The sequence below is a fragment of the Podarcis muralis genome, chromosome 7, assembly GCF_964188315.1.
Source record: "Podarcis muralis chromosome 7, rPodMur119.hap1.1, whole genome shotgun sequence".
NCBI classification, from domain to species: Eukaryota; Metazoa; Chordata; class Lepidosauria; order Squamata; family Lacertidae; genus Podarcis; species Podarcis muralis.
In genome coordinates, this window is record NC_135661.1 from 81,030,313 (window position 1) to 81,044,340 (window position 14,028).

At 51.0% G+C, this 14,028-nt stretch overlaps 1 protein-coding gene across 1 annotated transcript in view; it reads left to right on the forward strand.

Annotated features, from left to right (window-relative positions):
- The first annotated feature begins 1,701 nt into the window (after nucleotides 1–1,701).
- The window catches only part of ATP1A3 (ATPase Na+/K+ transporting subunit alpha 3), a 35,437-nt gene continuing 23,110 nt past the window's right edge, over nucleotides 1,702–14,028 (forward strand). The window contains exons 1-9 of the mRNA XM_028742286.2: nucleotides 1,702–1,940; nucleotides 8,782–8,910; nucleotides 9,153–9,212; nucleotides 10,081–10,284; nucleotides 10,425–10,538; nucleotides 11,165–11,299; nucleotides 12,274–12,391; nucleotides 13,272–13,540; nucleotides 13,750–13,948. Of these exons, the coding sequence (XP_028598119.2) occupies nucleotides 1,935–1,940; nucleotides 8,782–8,910; nucleotides 9,153–9,212; nucleotides 10,081–10,284; nucleotides 10,425–10,538; nucleotides 11,165–11,299; nucleotides 12,274–12,391; nucleotides 13,272–13,540; nucleotides 13,750–13,948 (1,234 nt within the window). The 5' untranslated portion in view covers nucleotides 1,702–1,934. The remainder of the gene's footprint in view (nucleotides 1,941–8,781; nucleotides 8,911–9,152; nucleotides 9,213–10,080; nucleotides 10,285–10,424; nucleotides 10,539–11,164; nucleotides 11,300–12,273; nucleotides 12,392–13,271; nucleotides 13,541–13,749; nucleotides 13,949–14,028) is intronic.

Genomic DNA, 14,028 nt, shown 5'->3' on the forward strand with positions numbered 1-14,028 from the left:
TTAACAATCTCTATCTTACTGTGTATGTTTTTGGAGGTTAAAGGTAAAGGAACCCCTGACCATTAGGTCCAGTCGTGGCTGACTCTGGGGTTGTGGCGCTCATCTCGCTTTATTAGCCGAGGGAGCCGGCGTACAGCTTCCAGGTCATGTGGCCAGCATGAGTAAGCCGCTTCTGGCAAACCAGAGCAGCACACAGAAACGCCGTTTACCTTCCCGCTGGAGTGGTACCTGCTTTTCTACTTGCACTTTGACGTGCTTTTGAACTGCTAGGTTGGCAGGAGCAGGGACCGAGGAACGGGAGCTCACCCTGTCACAGGGATTCGAACCGCCGACCTTCTGATCAGCAAGTCCTAGGCTCTGTGGTTTAACCTACAGTGCCACCCGCGTCGCTTTCGGAGGTTAAGAGGCTGTAAATCTCCCAGTCAGCAGCTATTTCCCCCCCAGAGGGTCAGTTTGCAGACTCCTCGCTCTGTGAGTTTGGCCAGATTTGGCTCCCCGAGCACAGATTACATTCACACTACACATGGCTTCCCTGCAAAGAATTCGGGGAACTGTGGTTTCTTAAGGGTGCAGGGAATTGTTGTTCTGTGGGGGGGGGGGGACTACAACTCCCAGGATTCTTTGGTGGGAGGAGCAATGCGCTTTAAATGAATGGTCTGGATGTGACCTCCATATCTGAAGGGGTTACTGGTTTTATTTGTATAGCTGCCCTATACTAAATCAGAGGAATAGCCTCTCCAACCCGGTGTGCTGCCTAATCTGACCTGCAGTGGCTCTCCAGGATTCCTGGAGAAGCGAAGGAGCTTTCCTCCCACGTGCTCCCTGATCCTTTTAACTGGAGAGGCCAGGGATTGAACCTGAGACCTTCAGGCAGGCAATGCATGTGCTCAACCACTGAGCTATGACCTCCCTCTCTCCCTTCTCCTCAAGTTTATTCCCCAGAAAATATATCTGAACGGCACTGGTTCCCATAGGCTTTGTTTGGGAGAGAGGGGAACACAGTGTGTTGGGGATCACGACTGTGTGTTCTTAGGATGTTTGGGCACATGGTGCATTGTTTTGATGCGGTGTGGTGTGTGTACAGGTCGGGGAGGCGAATTGTGCTTCTGAGGGGTGATGTGGAGCAATGCGGCGTCGGTCCTGGTGAGGGGGGTGTCCTCATTTCAGGTTGGCAGTAGCCCTCAGATATGAAAGGCCTCCGGCACATGTTTGTCACCTGCTATGAGAAGGGTTTGGGATTCCGGCTGCCTCTGAGGGACTGGCACATTGACACATTTGTGGGTCTCCGTATTCTGTGCAGTTCAGAAGATGCCTTCTGGTTTTGGCGTGTCGTGGGGGTGGGGTGACACTTTGCCTTTGGGGGACGACTGGATGGGGTTTGAAATGTGTGCATAAGGAGGCCTGTGGTGAACCGAGAGGCTGTGGGATTCTCCGGAGACTGCGATCCAGCCGAGTTTGGCATATTCCCAATAATTTGTGTGTGCGCGCTTTGATTTTGAGGGTCCCCATCAACCGGTTTGGTTTGGGGCAGATTGTGCAGGCCAGGCTTGGGGGATCCCCTGCCCCTTCTCTCCCCACCTTGGGCAAGGTGAATTCTGCAGTAAAAGGGGCGGGGCTTGCTGGTGGGTCGGGGTGGGTGCATGAGGGGCAGAGGAGCTGCTGATTGGCTGTTGTGCTGCCCCGGCTCAGACAGCAGCGGCAGGAGTGCGTCGAGTTCTGTCTTTCCGCGCCTGGCAGCCGTGGGCACAGCATCCCTGGCTGGGGCGCAGGCAGCTCCTTCCTCTCCCCTCTGCCTGTCTCACTCTTTCTCTCTCCCTTTCTCTTTCGTTCTCTTTTCCCCATTCCATCCATCCATCCATCCTCCTGCCTGCCTGCCTGCTAGACACCCCCAGGAGAGTCTGGGTCACCCAGACTGAGACGCCCAAGCCGCCAACATGGGGGTAAGTAGCGCATTCCTCTCTTTTTGTGTCTCTCTCTGTGTAGCGAAGCAATACCCCCTGATCAGCACACCTTTGGGTTTCTGTGCATCATTGCACCTGTATATACCGATGGGCAGCCTTGCTGTGCCCTTGTGTTGCGTACTTGCGCTTCTAAACACGCCTCCGTGCCCGCATTGCATGCACGCGTGTGGCCGCTTGCGCACGACGCTGTACATCCGCATCTCTCTCTCTCTCGCACGCGCGCGCCATCCCTGTATCTGCCGCTGGCTTACCTCCCTCTCACCCACCTCCTGGTGACACATACCTCGAATTCTGCTCGCTTGCGCTTTACATACACAGCAGGGAAATGTCTGTGCAATCCGCGCAGATGTGTCTATGCGCACTCGTGTACGGTGCCCGTGTGACTCCTTAATCTCGTGGATCGCTGTGGATCATGATTTTGTGCGGTGTGCCCCGGCATGTATTTGTATGTGTCTGCGCATGGGGGGAGCGCATGTGTCCCTCTGCAACGGAGGAGCTGGTACCCGTATGAAGCACCCTCCGCCCCCACCTGCCGGTCACCTTCTTTTCCCCTCTGCCGGCTCCATGCACACACGCAGCACATCTCTGTCCTTGTCCTTGGAGACAGCGAGGACTGCGAGACCATTTCCCCCCTGCGTCCCTCCCTCTTCCCTTCACCGCATCCGCTTGGATGTGCGGATCTCGTCCTGACACTTCAGGGCATATTTTTAGCTGTGCTGTGATAAACAAAAAGCTTATCATCCATTGGAAAGTGGTGCCCGCGGAGCGAGATTCATGATTTGGTGATGATAATGTGAGATTCAAGCCTTAGGAATCGAGACTCTCTTTCCTGGGTTTATGTTTTTGGAGAGGGGTGTCTGGAATTTGGGGCGCTTTTTTGGCTTGGATTTCTTGGTGGGGGGCGGCGGAAGGGGATGATAAAACCTTGCAGAGGGAGGGAAAGGGGCTGGGAGGGAAATGGCAGGCAGATCTCTCCCTCCCCATGGGTGACAAGATGTCAGCGCCGGATGGAGAGATGAAGGAGAAAGGATGAGTCATTGGGCTGGAGGTGGGGGGGAGAAAGAGAGAGAGAGAGAGAGAGGAAGGAATGGAGGATGAGAGATGATGAGCAAAGGAGAGGAAGAGGGGAAAAGAAGAGGCAGGTTTAGAGGAATGGAAAAAGATGGAGCGAAGAAAGGGAAAGCACAGGAAATGATCGCCAGGCACCCAAAGGCGGTGCTCGGGAGAGGAGGGCGCTGTTATTTCCCCCTCATTGATATTCAGGAGCTGTTCTCTCCTCTGGACGGGGGGGGGGCAGGTGCTAGTGGGGGCTGCGGCATCAGAAGGCAGCAGCAGCAGCCCCCCTCTTTTTGTGTAGGTGGTGCCAGAGGGGGGGGGCAAACAAGAAACTCACCCCCACCCGTCCCCCTATTTCTGAACTTCTATCATCAACATATGCTGCTGTTATTATTATTGTTGTTTAAATTCCTCACCCACCTAGAAATACACTTTGCCCATTTGGTGTCCTTTAGCAATACAGTCCTAGGAGCGTCCAATGACAGAGAAATTCATTTAGGAAGGTCACCTTTCCTGCTCATATTCGCCGCCCCCCGCAACGCCACCTTTCCTAGCCTTTGCAACATCCAGCAAAGGGATGTTGTTTGGAAACGGAGGAGGCCGGAGGAACGGAGCTGGGGTGCTTTCTAGACCCCTTGCGCCTCGATCGTCACCAGGAATGGGAGACATAAACGGGAGACATTGGGATAGGATTCCCCCTCTACGCGCAAATAAATTCCTGATGGTTCCCAGCGGGAGGAGAGTGGGAAATCTAGCATTAAATCGTCCCTATATTTGGCTGGGCTGGGGGCTGGGGAGGGAATGCAAGAGGAGAAAGAAACAGACTGGGGTCAGAGGAATGATGGCGCGGATTTCCAAAAGACAAGCACTCTTGTCTGTGAATGTGTGTGTGGCTGAGGGGAGCGGGGGGGGGGAGAGGGAGGAGGGAAAGCATATGGGCAGAGAGCAGCTAATCCGCCTTCCTTTCTGGCAAGAGGGAGGGGGCACATCAAAGAGACGGGGAGAGAGAGGGCACCATTGCAGCAGCTGTAACCTTGCAAAGAGCAGGAAGGGGAGAGGGGGGAGAGGCAGGAGGGGGAGGGGGTAATGCCTAGGACCATCAAGTGGGAACGGGGTTCTTTAGCTGGGGACGCACCATTATTAAGCTTTCTTTCCCCCCTGAAGAGAAATCGAGGGGGAGGGATTGATGGCTTCTCAGTCTCCCCTTCTGCTTCCATTGCTTCCCCCTCCCACATGAGGTCCCCCCCCCCGCCCTCGCTGCCTCCAGTCCCCTTTACAGGCTCCTATATTTGGTGTCTGCGGATAAGGAGAGACAAGCTCTTGTTGCCAGCGTCTCTCTGCAGCAAAGAGAGGAAGGGGTGGGTTTTTTGTGGGGGTGGGGGGTGGGTAGGAAATACTGGGAGAAAGAGAAGCTGGACAGAGAGAGGGGGGTTATTCTAGGCCTTGTTTAATATATTATGGGCCTCGGAAAAGGAAAAGGAAAACGCCGCTGGCTCCCTAGATCTGCTTCCCCACCCCTCATTTCTTGGCTGTGGGAGTTTCAGGGCCTAGGGAGAAAGAGATTCCCAAGCCAGACGAATGTATTCCCTCTGATTTTTATATGGGAGAGACACCCTCTTTCTTCCCCCTTCCTCCCCAGGCCAGCCTCTCCCCCCTCTGCCTCCTCTTGCCTGGGTCACCCTGACCCAGTCGCTCCCTCCCCAGGAATTCATTCCGGAGCCCTGCAAAGGCAGCCAGAGGGTGCAGAAGGTGTCTTGTCCCTTTGGCCGGGGATTTGCATTTGCTAGCCTTCTTCATCTGCCTCTTCCTCCTCTTCCTCCTCCTCATTTGGCACAGGGCTCTGCGGCTGGTGAGCCTTGCTGCAGCACTGGCACCACGCCAGGGATTTCTCCCTTCCTTCCGTCGCAGCGCCGCAGAATATGGGGGTGGCGGTCAGGCCTGATGGAGCTGGGGAGGCCGGCGGGCACCTTGCAGGGTGCCGGGTGCCCAGAGACCCTCCCCCCAAGCTAGGCACGCCCCTCCACAAAAGCCCCCTATCTCCAGCTCAGAGTAACCAATTGCCTTTAGTCATCTCTCAGAAATACATCAGCAGGTTTGGTCCACAGGGACATCCTCTTTTTATAACTAGCATTATAGGAGGAAGGATGGGTTCCTCTTCTCTGTACTGCAGTATGCCACATCCCCCCCAAAAAAACCCTAAGGGACAACTGTGGGAGCTTATAAACTCTCCTTTCTCAACCCTTGAGCTTATCAAGGAGTTGGGACACTTTGCTCAGGGAATACAGTATTGCATTCTAACCACATGCCCCACCAACACCTTGTGTGAGACTGCAGTATTCTCCACTGTAGGAAATCTGGTAGACATCAGTGTGTGCCACTCTCATGCACACAACTAGTCCGGAAATGGGCATGTATATTCAACTGCATATATCTGCATACTGGGAAGAAAAGCACATTGGAAAAGCATTGGGGTGTTGGTGATTCAGCTAGCAATGAGAATGCATTCTTTTTCTTTCTCTGTGATTCTGTGCATATTTTGTTCCTGGTTGCACATGCAAGAGAGAGACTTGTCTCGGCTTCTAAGTGTATCGCATGCCTGCCTCGGCCCTTGGCGGCTTGGGGCCTCAGTACATGTGAATATCTGTAAATGTCAGCCTCGCCATTTTGTGTGTGGGGGGGGGGGATTCTACATGTGCATGTATACTGATTAGCGTGTCTAAGGGTGTGCATGCTTCATATACTCTGCTCTCAGGTTGTATACCGCTCTTTCCAAACATCTCAGCTTTCTGCCAACGCTTTGAATTGCCATGGGTGTTCTGATAGGGACATGGGTGAATGAGGACGTCTGTTGAGGTTTCCTCACCCTGAACGGCCATCTGATGACCGGCAGGAGGACAATCCCACTCTCAGTCACAAATCAAGGCCCAAGCTTTTTGCTCATCAGCACTTCTGGCAAAGGGCATCTCAAAGTCAGTCAAGGTCATGGAATATCTGCCTTGGGCCTTAGGTGCACTTAGGTTCCCTCCATCCTCCTCTTATGTGGATAATGGCCAGGCCAGACTTTAGAGATGAAACTGCATCACAAGCCTATAGATTCCCCTCCCTTTTTCAGAAAGCACACCCCTTTTCTCTCACCCTGTTCAGTTCTTAGTGAATCATCTTCTAGGATGGGGCCTGGAGAAGGAAGACAGTGTGGAGCTGACGTGTAAGGTGGAATGATGGGACCACCGCTGTTGCTTGTGGTGGGCAGACTCCATCACCACCCTGTCCTGCCATGGCGCAGAGTCAAACAGGTTCTGCAGGTTTTTTGAAATGGGGAATCCTACAAAACCTGCTTCACTGAAGAACGCAGGTGGGCAGAAGAACCTTGGTCAAAAGAGCGTCTGGGGTGGGGGAAAGTACAGTCTGCACACAACTGCAGGTCGCTTCCCTTCCCTTGGCCAGATGAAGTTCTATCTCAGATGGGTCAAGGGCATAGACAAGAAGCAAAGGGCGGAATGGGAGATCTCGCAAATCTCAACCTCCTAGTGATGACCTCGTGTGGGGAACTCCCTGGCAACTACCAATTCTGTTTGCTGAAGATATTGAAAGGAGAGGATATTTCTGTAGGAAGAGACCTGAGGCCTCAAGCTCTTCTTGATGCTCCAAAAATCCATGTGCATTAGTTTCTCTTCCCTAGTGAAGAAGGAAAGGCGCTTTGTGCATGCTCAGAAGCATCCAGTACTGCACCTGTTCCAGAGGTGCACCAGGGCTTTTATTAAGCCAGAACTCTGTTCTGCCACCTCTTTGTAGCGTACCAGAAGCTGTATATCGGCACAGCAGCCAAAGCTGTGTGACAGAGGCGATGTTGTAATTTGGCTGCAGCAATGCCAGTGGTGGGGCGATCAGGTGGAGCTCCCCCCTAAAAAACCTGACATCTGGGTTGTCCGTCAAAAAAAGAGTGGGAGTTCCTGCACCTCTTTTTCTAGATGAAAAAAAAAGCACTGTGTTGCATGTATGATAAGGGTGCACAGGTTCTGCGGTTAAGGCTTACCATGAATTAAACCTTTGAAAAAGTGCATTTTTCTCAAGTGTTCAAAGCACTCTGCATATAATATTTCAGTTATGCTCCTCCGTACCCCGTAAGGTAGACTAGTCAAAGATCTGAGAGGTTGAGAGCACGTGTCTTGCCCAGGACTACCCAGTGAGTTCAGTAGCCGAGATCTTTCCATCTCAGAGCTCATTGCCATAGTCCTTGCGTGACAGCAGCATCAGACAAGCACGTGATGCTCTGATCATGTGCACCCCCAGAAACGCATGCATGGAAACAGGCTCCTCTGATACGCTGGGTTCGAAATCTGGCATGCAGCGGGTTACATTGTGTGCAGTTACCAAGGCACCTAACACGGGTGCGATTTCTGACGCCGTCTTTGAGACCATGTGTGCAGGGCTCAAAGGTTTGCCCTCAGAAAGCACAAACTAACCCCTGAGCGGGAACGCATGCGCAGCTCTGATTGCGCAGATCGGCATGATGCACAGCAGTGCGTATGTGGATCCTGGAAGGCCAAAGGGCTCAACGCTCATCAAATGCTGTTGTAGATGCAGTTGCAGTTTATCAGCAGACAAAGCAGCATAATTCTGGGTCAGTTCATCCAGCCTAGGACTGTCTCAGGCAGAGGGCTTCCCCAGATCTTTGTCCTGAGATAACCTTTAAGTGGAGGGGCCAGGAACTAACCATGGGACCTTCTGCATGCCAAGCACATGGTCTGTCACTGAGCTTTGCCTTAGCCAGCTCCTTAGCAAGATGCCACCTTTTCCGGGTCTCCTACTTCCCTTACAGGAGCCCTGCAGGACTTCTTCCATCTTCTCCTGGTGGCAGAACTATGGCAGTCAAAATGTCTTGTCATTCCCCAGTGGGGGGCGGGAGGAGAGAGAAAGCCACAAATTAAAAGAGGAAGAAGGAACGGCTTCATTTAGTTAGTTGAATTTCTAGAGAGACAACAACACTCAAACCACAACCCAATAAAAACCAGTAAGTGGATTAAACAAAGGACAAAGATACAAATATAGTATTAATTGTTTTAGGCCAATGTCTGCTTAAGCCTGTGAAGAACTGCGTTGCTGGAGCAGACCGTGGGAGCCGGCTAATCCAGCATTTTGATCCAACAAATGTTCCTTAAAGCTCACGAGCAAAGCATGAAGGTGATAGCTTATTGTTTAGCTCTGGTATTTGAGAATCAGAGATAAACTGCTCCTGAACACCGAAGTTCCATTTATCTGCCAGTGCTAATAGGCCCCGATAGTTCTCTGTGAATTTCTCTAATCCTTCTGTTCAAGCTAGTGGAGATTACTGTGTTCCATAAACCAATTATGCTGTGTGTGTGAATTAGGTCTTGCGGAATACCTTGTTGTTCTATGGACTCTTCATATATAGCAGGGAGCCTATGGCATGGTCAGTGGTCAGGGAAGATGGGAATTGTAGCCAAACCAACAACTGGAAAGTCACAGGTCCCCCATCCTGACATATAGCCAGGAGAGATTTATTGGCTGGTCTCAGTGGTTGTGATGGAGCACAGGAGAAGTTTCTTTTGATGATAAGGACTCTTGAACCTTTGGGTGCTGATGGGAGCTGCTTCCATACACAAATCGCTGGGGGTGGGATGCTTCTGCACTGCGGTCTACGTGAAACGGTTGCACCGATAACGGTGTTGGTTTAGGGGCTGGCATTCTAGCGCGTGGCATTTCACCCCCCCCCCATCTCTGTTTCCTCTCTTCCCTTAAATAGTACGGCCGCTCAGATAGCTACCGCGTGGCAACCACGCAAGACAAGCACGATGGGAACTCTTCCCCGAAGAAGACCAAAGCGCAGCAGAAGGTCCGAGATCTGGATGATCTTAAGAAGGAGGTGGCGATGGTAAGACGATGGCCTGGCACAGCATGGGGAGGCTGGGGAGGCAGCGCAGATGTAGGAACGTGTGCGGCCTGCTCTTGACCAGTAGATGGTGCTGCAGAGGAGGCTGGGGCATCTAACGTCACAGCAGCAGGGAGGACTTTTCTGGGGCAGGAGATCTGGGGCAGTCAGTGGAGACACCACCTAATTCTCTCTCTCTCTCTCTCTCTCTCTCTCTCTCTCTCTCTCTCTCTGGCATTTTTCAGACCGAGCATAAAATGTCCATTGAAGAAGTGTGCCGGAAATACAACACAGACTGTGTGCAGGTGAAGGAAGCCATTGATTTCATCCAAGGCGTGATGCTCAACTTTGCTTTCTTAAGGGTTGGGTTGGCGAGTGCTGCCTGGCCCTCCTGGCTAGTGGGGTATTGACGTGGGGGAAACAGCTGGCTGGCCGAGGTGGCCAGCAAGGGAGCTGGGCAGTAGCTAGCTAGCTGGAACAGAACGACTCTGCAGGATTGTGGGAGCTGATCTTTATTTTCTAGATAGAATTGAGGGGGCGGGATGAACAGAGCAGTATTAGGTGCTTTATCAATCATCCAGTCAGTCAATCAATCAATCAATCAATCAATCAATCAATCGCCAGCAGACAATAGCCAATCAACAGCCAATAACAATAGCCAATTATTCAAAAGCTAATAATTTCAGAGCTGCTGCAGCCTCTAAAGCAGAATCTGACACAAAAGTATGGGAAGCCCTATGCCAGGTATAGGCAAACTCAGCCCTCCAGATGTTTTGAGACTACAGTTCCCATCATCCCTGACCACTGGTCCTGTTAGCTAGGGATGATGGGAGTTGTAGTTCCAAAACATCTGGAGGGCAGAGTTTGCCTATGCCTGCCTTATGCAGAATGAAGACAAGAAAAAGGATGCCTTTAGGCACATGGCTTCTCCCAAAGAATCCTGGGAACTGTAGTTTACACCCCCACAGAGCTATAATTCCCAGTACCCTTAACAAACTACAATTACCAGGATTCTCTGGAGGGAAGTCATGTCCTTTAAATTTATGATGGGTGTGTAGCAGGTGGTGGATCAGAGACACCTGACCCAGCAGCACTTTTCTCATGTCCTCAAGGGAAGTGGGGATGGCTCAGTAGGGCATGGGTGTCTTTATTTTGCCTGTCTTCCCCTCTCAGGGTCTGACCCACAGCAAAGCCCAAGAGATCTTGGCCCGAGATGGCCCCAATGCACTCACCCCGCCCCCCACCACTCCCGAATGGGTGAAGTTTTGCCGCCAGCTCTTTGGGGGTTTCTCCATCCTCTTGTGGATCGGTGCCATTCTCTGCTTCTTGGCCTACGGCATCCAGGCAGGAACTGAGGACGACCCAGCGGGAGACAATGTAAGTTTGGGGGGAATGGCATCTGGGGCGGCATCTCTCTGAGTGGGGGCATGGAGGAGAGAGGAGGGGGGCAAGGCAGAGGGGACGGGACCCCATGCAGCTTCTGACATGCCAACGTCCTGTTTCTGCCCATTGTACAGCTGTACCTGGGTATCGTCTTGGCTGCTGTCGTCATCATCACTGGCTGCTTCTCCTACTACCAAGAAGCCAAAAGTTCTAAGATCATGGAGTCCTTCAAGAACATGGTGCCCCAGGTATGAGAGGAGGGACAAAGAGTTGGGTGAATTGCATGCACCCATCCCATGAAACTGAGTCCTACTAGAAGGTAACCAACAGCAGGGTGTGAAATGCCCTCTCCAACTGAACTCCAAACTTTGCCCATGGCCCATGAGATTTTTGCCAGGGTTGATGCATGAACTTCCAGCTGCAATGATGGCTCCAGCCTTTATACTCCAGGGTTCCATCCTGGCTCTGCACCTCTGTCCCATCAGGCTTAGCCATAGCCCACCAGATTCCACTTTGTCTATGTCAAGTAGTGATAGCAATATCTCACAATGAACTACAAGATACTCCTGCATTTTGGACATCGGGTCTCCCACCTGTGAAATGGGAAGAGAAGTACAAAAACAACCCTGCCCCAGTGTGAATAAAATGACACATTAATGATCCACTGCAGACTGGTACTGTTTGTTATAGGCAGGGTCCTTTACAGGTTGCTACGTGTGTGATGAGTCTTAACAAGATGAGTGATAACCCTATTACTTCCATCTCTCTTGGAGACGATGCTCTAAGGTGATGTGTTTTAGGGGATCTGTGTGCCAGTAGCTGAGAACCCAGAATGTCTGCCTACCTACCTGAGCCTGCCTCTCTCACCCTGCAGCAAGCCCTCGTCATCCGCGAAGGCGAGAAGATGCAGCTCAATGCCGAAGACGTGGTGGTTGGCGATCTAGTAGAGGTGAAAGGGGGAGACAGGGTCCCGGCGGATCTCAGGATCATCTCGGCTCATGGCTGTAAGGTGAGATCTGCCCTCCTCCCCATACCCTCCACACCAGTGTCTCCAGCTCTCTCCTTCTCAACAGGCATCCTGGACCATCGTCACCTGCTTTAGTCAGTGGCACATATTTTGAGCCAATATTTTTAAGTTGCTTAATCCACATTGCAATCCATTGGTTTTTCTCCCATTCTGAACCAAACGTTGCCCTGTTCTCGCACTTCCAGTGAGAGCTGTGCTGGTCCATTTAACAGCCGAGTCAATGAATTAATTCAATGAGCATAGATAGGCACGAAGAAGAAGAAAAAGAAAACCCAAACGGTTCTGAAGAAAATTGCTTTATTTTAGATAATGCATAAGGCATCCTCTTAAAGAAGCATCCCCTTTTCTCCCTCCCTCTCTCCCCCTAAGGGGAATATCTGAAGCAGGCATCCCCAAACTTGGCCCACCAGATGTTTTGGGACTACAACTCCCATCATCCCTATCTAACAGGACTAGTGGTCAGGGATGGTGGGAACTGTAGTCCCAAAGCATCTGGAGGACTGAGTTTGGGGGTGCCTGATTTAAAGCAACTGTGGTTCATCTTAGTTTGCTTATGTATTTGCTGTAAAAATTATTTATTTATTAAAAAATCTGCAACCTGCTTTAGTCAGTGGCACATATTTTGAGCCAATATTTTTAAATTGCTTAATCCACATTGCAGCTCTAAAACCATGAAGGAAAGTTTTTGGTCTGTTTGGGGGTTTGTTTGCTTTTTACATGAGAACTTCACAATGCACCTTTGCCAGAATTTCATAATATATGTAGCAGCTGTGCTTCAGAGCCCAAACTTAAACTTAATCTTGAAAGTCAGACTTTGAGAGCCTTGAATTTATTACATACCTCGTTTGAGAATTTGGAAATCTAACATGCAAATTTCCACATCGAAGTTAGAACTGAATTTTTAGAACTTTCTTAGGGGGGGAAAAAGAACTAAATGCAATGTGTTTTCTCTTCAGGTGGACAACTCCTCACTGACTGGTGAATCAGAGCCACAGACGCGATCTCCTGATTGCACCCATGACAACCCTCTGGAGACAAGGAACATCACTTTCTTCTCTACCAACTGTGTAGAAGGTACAGCCAGAGTTGTATCTGCAGATGTGAGTGTGTATAGGAATCATTTGGAGAAGAGCCTGGGAGAAACCCGCACAAGGTTGCATTGCTATGATGGAGGGCCTGTCCACATCGATAGTCCTCAGTTAGCTTAATGGCTCCTCCTTTTCTCCAAGGAACCTTGGGAACTGTAGTTCTGCAAGGGGAAATAGGGATTTTTAACAATACGATTGCTGGCGGGAATGAGACCTTGTCAGCATAGAACACCTGTGCTCTGAGATCCGAAAACTGGTTGGCCATCTGCTACTGGGCCAAGTTCAAGGTGTTAGTATATGGAGCCCTTAACAACTTGGGACCAGTTTACCTATGAGATCACCTTACGCTGCATGAACCCAAATCAGTTGCTTCAATCAGCGAAATGGGCGCAACGACAGTTGCCACATTTGACCCCTTCCGCATTTGATCGCTGAGTGTGGCAGCACCTAACCTTGGGAACTCCATGCCCATTGAGCTCAAGCAGGCATCTTCACAGAACTCTTTTGGGTGCTTGCTAAAAGCAGTCTTGTTTAGACAAGCCTGCCCAGATGCTTAGTAGGTAGAGGTCATTTCAATCAGTTTTAGAATTTTAACTTTGGTACAGTTTAAAGTAGAGCTGCAATTTTTTTTCTTGTTTCAACTTTCTGGAAACTGCTTTGAGGTAGGGTTGTTTGCTTTTTTAACAATCAAGCAGGGTATAATTTTTATGTTCTAACCAATTAACTCTCTCTCTCTCTCTCTCGTGCCTAACAACAGTTCTCAAGTTTCTTTTTTGGGGGGGTGGTGTTGGTGGTAACAACCATTAAACTGGCAGAAACCTGGTAGGAATCCATGGTGCCCATCGAGTTGTCTCTCATCTCACCAGGCACGGCACGCGGGGTCGTCATCGCCACAGGGGACCGCACCGTGATGGGCCGAATTGCCACACTCGCCTCGGGCTTGGAAGTTGGCAAGACCCCCATTGCAAGGGAGATTGAGCACTTCATCCAGCTGATCACCGGCGTGGCTGTCTTTTTGGGTGTTTCCTTCTTCGTCCTCTCTCTGATTCTGGGCTACAGCTGGCTGGAAGCTGTCATCTTCCTCATTGGCATCATTGTGGCCAACGTCCCCGAGGGGCTCCTGGCTACGGTCACCGTAAGTAACTCGGGGCTGTAAATGTTCTCGAGGAAGCAGTACGGAGAAGGCAATCTAGGCCTGCAGCTGGAGATCTTGTGGGGAGAGAGATCTGGCAAGGGGTGGCATTTTAAGTCCACGCAAAGTGGCAAATCCCTACCTCCAGCTTGCCCTAGTATGTTTAAATCAAAGTGGTTTAACCATCTCTGACTCGTGTTTCTCCCCTCAAGGTATGTCTGACCTTGACAGCCAAACGCATGGCCCGCAAGAATTGTCTGGTGAAGAACTTGGAGGCCGTCGAGACCCTGGGCTCCACCTCCACCATCTGCTCAGACAAAACTGGGACCCTGACTCAGAACCGTATGACCGTTGCCCACATGTGGTTCGACAACCAGATCCACGAGGCTGATACTACTGAGGACCAGTCTGGTGAGGGCAGGAAGGGTACCCCTTGTTGGTCTTGGGGTGGGGTGTGCGATGAGAAGTTGGCACGATGCATCTTCTTGTGT